This window comes from Pseudophryne corroboree, chromosome 5 (assembly GCF_028390025.1).
Source record: "Pseudophryne corroboree isolate aPseCor3 chromosome 5, aPseCor3.hap2, whole genome shotgun sequence".
NCBI classification, from domain to species: domain Eukaryota; kingdom Metazoa; phylum Chordata; class Amphibia; order Anura; family Myobatrachidae; genus Pseudophryne; species Pseudophryne corroboree.
In genome coordinates, this window is record NC_086448.1 from 455861952 (window position 1) to 455869664 (window position 7713).

Here is a 7713-nt window from a genome sequence, read left to right on the forward strand (position 1 = left end):
TTGTGCTTGCCATCTGTTCTGTTTTTTGGAAAATTAATCCTGTTTCTATTAATCATGTGATACTAATACGTGTAAAACTTCTGTAAATATGTATAAGTGCTGTGTTTTCATGTAATTGCTTATAATCATAGTTACTGACTTTATGGGGCTTCCCTACAGAAATCCTGGTGGGGAAAGGTCGCAGGGGCAACTGTACGTAGGCATGGTACTGTGAGTCTTGGGTAAATCATGGTTGAAACTTTTATTCATTTATTTGAAAGTTGTTCCTGCATATATTTCCATCATGTGAAGTAAATACTTAGAATATAATTGCATTGTTTGTTTAATTTGTCTGGAATACATCATTTGATTGTTCACTGAAGCAGATGTTTGAATTTAGAGATTTAGGGCCTGATTCAGATATATACATAAACCCGATGGTTTACAGACATCACCGATGTTTGTGGGACTGGAAAATGTGAACTGTTTGGGGTCCTGACGGTCGACTTAGAGCATCACTGCCCTAGAGGATCATCATGAAGATGATTTAGCATCCAAAAGTGAAAAACATGACATTCCGTGTTGCCTAATGGCATCGACGTCAGAAGGTGGTGCAGGGGTGTGCCCTGCACCCAGGTGTGACACTAAAATGCTGGCTGCTCACACTCACAGGAGCTGGGTGCTGCAGTGTGGCAGTCTCCTGCAGCACTCTGCTCCTGTCATTCATGGGGAGCACACATTGCATTTACTGGTCTCCAGGGGCAGTCCAGTTTCTTCGGGTGAGCTTGGCTGCCCTCAGAGTGATGTCACCAGATTCCCCACCAAGGCCATGCCTGTCCATAGGCCATGCCCCCTTTTTCATCCGCGGGCGTGAATCCGACGCACTGCAGGATGCAGAGTCACAGCAAGTGTCACCAGACCCAGTACATCTGCCTAATGGTCTCGTGTTTTATTTCAGATATTTAATTCCAGTCTATCCATCCTTTGATTTGAACTGAAATGGCAATTATAGACCATGATTTTTTTCTTCTAAGTTGCGATTGAACCAAATTGGTGTTAAAAATCTGTAACTAGGTTTTCAAGAAAATCAGCCAATTAGTTGATCCTATAATTAAATAAGCTTTTATAGTGGTACAAGTTGAAAGATTATTTTTTTGTGTAATGTTTACTATTTACCTAAAAATTATTCTAAGATACATTAAATTGGCTAATAATTTCTTATTTTGTAAAGTATTTTGTAATCAGGCCAACCAATAGTCATTCCTGAAATTGTGAATTTTAAGATTCTCGAGTAATGTTTCTCCATGTAAAATTGTAGATAGCATTTTGGAGGAAAATAAGGCTTTGGCTTTCTGTAATAATATCAGATTCTTGCCAATCGTGTAATTTTTCTTACGTTTGTATCCTACCCAAAAAATCTTGTTGTTACTCCATAACAGGGGCAAATGTAGGATTTATTGAAGGGGGGTTGTCTCTCTCTCTTTCTGTCTGTGTCTCTCTGTCTCTCTCTCTCAATATATATATATATATATATAATCCCACATATATCGGCACTCAATAAATCACAGACAAATACCTAGGTGCTGCAGTCCATTCACATATGCAGTGAACATGTAAATCCCAAAGAAAAAGGACGGCACTCACAGGATTTTGCAAAGCATGTATTCTCCAATGATAAATTCTCTTTAAGATTCCATCAACGTTTCGGTGTTAGTACACCGTCATCAGGATGCATATAAACAAAAGAAGTATCATCCTTTTTCTTTGGGATTTATATATATATATATATATATATATATAGAGAGAGAGAGAGAGAGACAGAGAGATAAGAAAAAGAATAAAAAGAAGAAGCTGCAACACTCACAGGACTTTGTCAGCTCAGGCAAGAAATTGGTGACAAGCACATAGTTATTCTGTATGTCGTCTACGTTTTACTTTTAACTTTTGTATTGATTATATATATATATATATTTTATTTTTATTTTTACCAAAAAACCTAGGTATGCGCTAACTTAAATTAGAATTATTCCACAATATACAATTAAAATAGGAATTCAGTCAATGATACTTCCCCGGGGATGTTCCTTTGCTGGCAGAGGATCCAGTAGAACAGTCAATATAATGTTTTCCCAAGGGGTGCAAAATGTACTAATGATTAATGTGCATTGACAATGTCAACCATATTCATCAATAAAAATCCTTTTTAGTCTTGAAGCATTGACAGTTTAATGAAGTAAGGACTGCATATCTTTGTCAATCTTCTTCTGTAATGAAACCCTCATACCAAAGACACCCAGAAATGGCTATCAGCCTCTCACTTTATGCAAACAATGTATTTATTAAAAAAAAATGTAAATTAATAACATAGATCATCCTTTCACGACACATAAAATCATGCTGATATGACCTCACGTCGAGCTAGATGTTATCCCTTTAGCTTTCTTTACCCCTTACAGGTTCTGAGCACTTGACAGCAAGGAACCTTCCTACTAGAGATCAGACCAGATATCACTTGTGAATTCTTCATGGATGTGTCTTAAAAATGGAAAAAAAGTTGTCTTACAAAATTCTTCAAATCTAAACATTTTTGCAAACACTTTTTTTTTATACAATGGGTGTCATCCAGCATATATCTCAGTACCTAAAGTTTTAGAAACATGATGAGAAACAACACTCACACTCTCTAGTGTAATAATTTAGTATTAAAAAAGGAGGATAAAGTAATATGTGTAGCGCAATAATGTGATAAATTTGCTCATCAGCAGCCATGGGGTTAACTGGAACCTCTAAAACTTTCAGTCAGGTCCCTCCTCGTCTCAGTGTTCACCCAGTCAATGGATATTTTTTATGTGGGTACAAATAGTATTCACTCCCATAGTGCAGTATTTTTACTTTGGGTTTATTTGTACAAAAACCACATATATATCAAAAGCTAAAATAAAAAAATTCTTACATTCAGTATTCAGCAGGACGTATTGGAGAAAGGGTGTGGTATGCATGACCGGCAATCTGGATACCGCCGGTCAGCATACCGACGCCGGGATCACGGCAGCGGAAACCCGGCGGGGGGTGGCGAGTGCAGCAAGCCCCTTGCGGGATCGCTGCGCTCATCACGCGGCCGGCTCGGTGGCGGCCTATGGTCGCTACGGATTCTATTCATACTCTATGGGTGTCGGAGACACCCACGAGTGGGACTAGTCCCTGTTTGTCAGAATGCCGACCATCAGGATTGTGAGGGGGTGGGTTGTAGGGGGAGGTTATTTGACCGTCGGTCTCTACCGGTCACATAACTACATCTCTGGAGAAAGTGCTGGTGCAGTCTGAGTAGCCTCACTGTGTTACGTCACTTATGCCCTCGATTGTGAGGCTGGGCATGTGCAGCATCTCCCCTCTGGACATTCTTTATACAGAGAGTTCTGTTGATTAGAGCTTTCTGTAGCAGCAGCTCTTCAATCCCAGTCGATGTTTGTGCTAAGACAGAGACATAGCTGCCTCTAAAAAAAATATTGGCCTATCAGGGGAGTATCTAGGTACTCAGAACTCATCCCCTGTGTGTGCCATTGTATAATGTGAGTACAGATTTAAGTTTTGTTTGTAGTATAATCAATCTGGTATAGTATAGAAGGATTTCTTTGGAATCTTTATTCCAAGATTATATATTTCCCTACCAATTTTTAGAATGTTTTATTAAAGGATATACTGTAATAGGTAATTACTATTTTCCTTCTTGAAGTTGAAGTTACGAGTACATGAAAACGTTCTTAGGTGTTTGCGAATTTTTGAAAAAGAGATTAAGGGATTTGTTATGAATATTAATGCTTCAGTTACAAAAAAAAATCATTTACAGATTGTTTTACCAATTTGCACATCTTAGACAGTTAATCTTTTCTAATTATGTCAATGAGTACTTTCACTAAATTAACTTACCATAGATTTAATAAAATATGTTTTGTTTTGTTTTTGGTAGGTTAATGTCCCTCCACATATATGGTTATGAGAATTTTTTTTATCAGCTCTACACTTTTAGGGGTCAGTTCAATTACCCATAAGTCCCCTCGAGGAGTGAGTAAGTGTGAGGGGACTTGTGGGTAATTGAAGTAACCCCTCATGGATTTCTGTTCACAGCCTCTCTGGGGTGAGTTCGGGCCACGAGGGAGGTGAGTTGCAGTGCCATTGGTGGCGTTTCCATGTCGTCACAATGCCAATTCACCCCCCTTTTGGCTAATTGAATAAAACCCTGTAATGTTTTCTCCTTATTTAGATCTTCTTCCAATATAAATCATGTTGAGATATAGTTTCATTTAAAATTCATGACTATCAATATACTTTAGATAGCTGTAAGATATCTCGCCAATCACATACCTATCTTATTTCTGGTGTCTGGCCAAATACTCTTCTTATGAGACATTAGGTTTGTTCCATCTCCCTTTCAGTGGGAGCCGTTGGATGGGTTGAGTGTGCCCTGGACCCCACTGTGTTGTTGGAAATGGAACAGACCATAGCAAATTATTATATCGATTAATGTATATGATTTTTGTAAAGAATTTACCAAACACTATATTATTAGATTATTTTGATATGGTAAGAAAGAAGATAGGTTTGATTGTTTTTAAAAACTATTCCTATATTTTTTTTCTAAAGTCATTTTAGGGAACAGGTATAATATATGAAAAAATTAAATACAATAAAAAAAATTAGAAGAAAGGACAAAAATAAATTGTTAAAGAAACATTTTTAACAATTAATTTTGTTATGCTTGTTGGGAATTAAATAAATGATAGATGATGAGAAAGATAACAAACCAGATGAAGCTCTTATGAATGTTATTAACTATAAAATCATAACTTCCATCACAATCTCTGATTATTATCAATACTCGATGTGTGTGTTTGAGTCAGAAATTACACAGCAAAATACTTTTTAGGACAATATCAATTGATTTACAAGTAGAGAACACGTTTGGTGACTGTTGAGCTTTATATATCATGGGGTATATTCAATTAGAGTCAGAAACTGCTGTCTTGTCGGAAAGACGTCAGTTTCCGACTGGAATAGGTTGGAACTGGTTCTGACCTGTTCAATCCGGGCTCAGTTTTTCCAACAAGTCAGGAAATCCGACTTGTCAGAATACACTCGGATCGGTGGCTTCAGCCGCCGAGCCGCGTGTATTGTCGGAAGCGGGGCCAAACCCGACAGGTTTTAGCCCAGTTTCTCACAAAAACAAAAGTCAGATTGACACTGTCGGGAACGGGCCAAACCTGTCGGGTTTTGCCCAGCATTGAATAGAGGGCTGTCGGGTCCTTTCCGTCAGAAAGGACCCGACAGCAATTGAATGTACCCCTATGTCTATTTATACTTTATCATAATAACTTGCTTCACAAATCTACCTGGACACATCATCGTCATTTCTGGAGTTAAAGATTAATAGTTTTTAACAAAGTACATTTATCAATATTAGCTGTTTATATATTATAATACTGAAAACTATCATTTTGTTTCCATAGGGTCGTATCTGCAGGAAAGCTGGGAAATCTAAAAAGGCCTTTAGCCGCAAGGAGGCTGAAGCAACATTTAAGAGTTTGGTGAAGACCCATGAGAAGTATGGTTGGGTAACCCCGCCAGTATCTGATGGCTGACACACAACAACCTGCAGAAATAGACTTTTAGGAAAGGGGGAAGGAAATAATATCACCAAGAAAAATAATAAATATATGAATATATTTAAGAAAAAAGATCACTATGCCATCTTCTCAGTGCTGTACACCATCCATCCATCCATCCGTCCTTTTCTACTTCAGCTTCAGTTTAAGAATGTGATTGACAGGAAGACTTAATTTATTTATGTTCAGAAGTGTTTACATTGAAAGACATGGAAAGAGAACAGTGCGTGGCACAGAATGTCATGTTACAATCATGTTTCCAGACTGATGAGCGATCATCTTCAGGTCACCGTAGAACGGAGATTGAGATTGCTTCATTGTCATTCTAGACGCATGATTTTTCGGCTTCTTTCCATGACAGCGGCGCCAAAAAGCAGCAGTAGAAATTCTATCTGCGGTTGCTCCGTTTATGTAAGTGTAAATGAAGCCGTTAATATTTAATAGGCAAGCAGTGCATTCCAGGTACATGTTTGTGTGCTGTTTATCTTTGTCTCTTTTCCTGGCAGGTCAACACAACATTAAGGATTTGTCTTTATGTGGCGCTGTGGTCCTCTGTGACTCAAACTTTAGACCTCATTTGTGTTCGCTGTGATCTGTGTTGGATAACTGACGAAATATAACAGTGGAAAAAATAATAAAGAGTTAAAGTGTGGAACTATTGTAAAATAAAAATCACTTAAAAAGTGTTTAAAGTCTAAGTGTGTGGTAAAATGCAGATGGCGGCTATTAATGAATCTCAATCAGGAGATCTACTGTGTATTTCATAATGCACTTATTAAAGGTTTCATTGTGTGCTAAAATTGTCACGCTAGTATAAATTGTCTATTGCAGGTATCATAATCTAACATTTATCTTGGCTGATTATGAAAACTGTTGTTATAATAAGTTGTTTACAGTATTTGTTTCCTGTATAGGTCACCATGCTTTTGCAGATGTGCACTTTTGCTGACAGCAACAAGCCACATAAGAATGGCTTTATGTTGAAGTTAAAGGTCCTTATTAGTTTCCAGGTCAAGTTATCTAACTGCAAGAACAATGTGCAGTTTTTTGCAGTACTTTGCTTGTCTGTTATAGTACAGTCAAAAATGAGTACCAACATTTACTAAAAGTAACGTCTATACAAACATAAGCAAAAATGAAAGACATACATACATGTGCTTATTTTGGACTAAAGATATATATTAATACATAGCATTTATAGGTAAAATACTACCTATTTTTCTTTAGCTTTCATTGCTTTATATTATCCATATTCTGAATTAATTCTTGGATTATACAGCACTATATTCTAATACCATAGTTAGCTGTGCCAAATTTGAATCATTTCCATCTTATAAAAGACCATGGGTTATATTTACTAAATGTAGTGTTTGACTTAAACCTGACACTCATCATTGGTGATTTTTATCTCTTAACCTACAGATTTACTGTTCAGTAGTTTAGAGGGTTTTTCTTTAAATCCACCAGAAATACACAGTGGGTTTCAAATGGCTAAGGTTACCGTGGATTAGTGGAATTCACCAGTGGTTTACAGGAAACCACCATTTCAAGGGGCATGCATTTCCCTACCTTGTCTCTCCAGTATTAAATTATTAAATTAAAACGTGTTTCATGAAATAACTTTCCTGCAGACTAGATGACTGTTACGAGCCGTCGCGGCTCGTCTCTACTGCAGGTCTCGGCTGTCACTATGCAACCAGGACGTCATGTCACTTAAACGCATTGATCTCTGCCAGTCGCTAGGCAACCAGGACACCGGGCGGCCACAGGGGATCCTGGCGCTCCCTCCACTTTCATCCAGGATTGTGGGAGATGTCAAACACAGCAGCTGCACAAAGTTAATCATTAAATTGCGCTCTCCCATCCAGTGCTGCTGATTGGTCCTGGTTTCTCTTAAAAGGCAGTAAGACCAGCAAGTCCTGACAGTTAAAGTTTATGCTGTAGTGAAAGCTGTTGGTCCATGTCTCAGGTTTCTGCATATTGTGTCTAGCCTGTGGACACTCTGCTCATTTGTCAGATTCTCTGCCTTTCAGAAGTCTAGCCTTTGCCTTGCCTGAACCCTCATCCTGTTCCA

General features: G+C 37.9%; 1 protein-coding gene across 1 annotated transcript in view; it reads left to right on the forward strand.

Moving 5' to 3' along the window:
• The window catches only part of UBE2QL1 (ubiquitin conjugating enzyme E2 QL1), a 97918-nt gene extending 91479 nt beyond the window's left edge, over nucleotides 1–6439 (forward strand). Inside the window, exon 2 of the mRNA XM_063922935.1 lies at nucleotides 5484–6439. Within this exon, the coding sequence (XP_063779005.1) occupies nucleotides 5484–5615 (132 nt within the window). The 3' untranslated portion in view covers nucleotides 5616–6439. The remainder of the gene's footprint in view (nucleotides 1–5483) is intronic.
• The last annotated feature ends 1274 nt before the right edge of the window (nucleotides 6440–7713 follow it).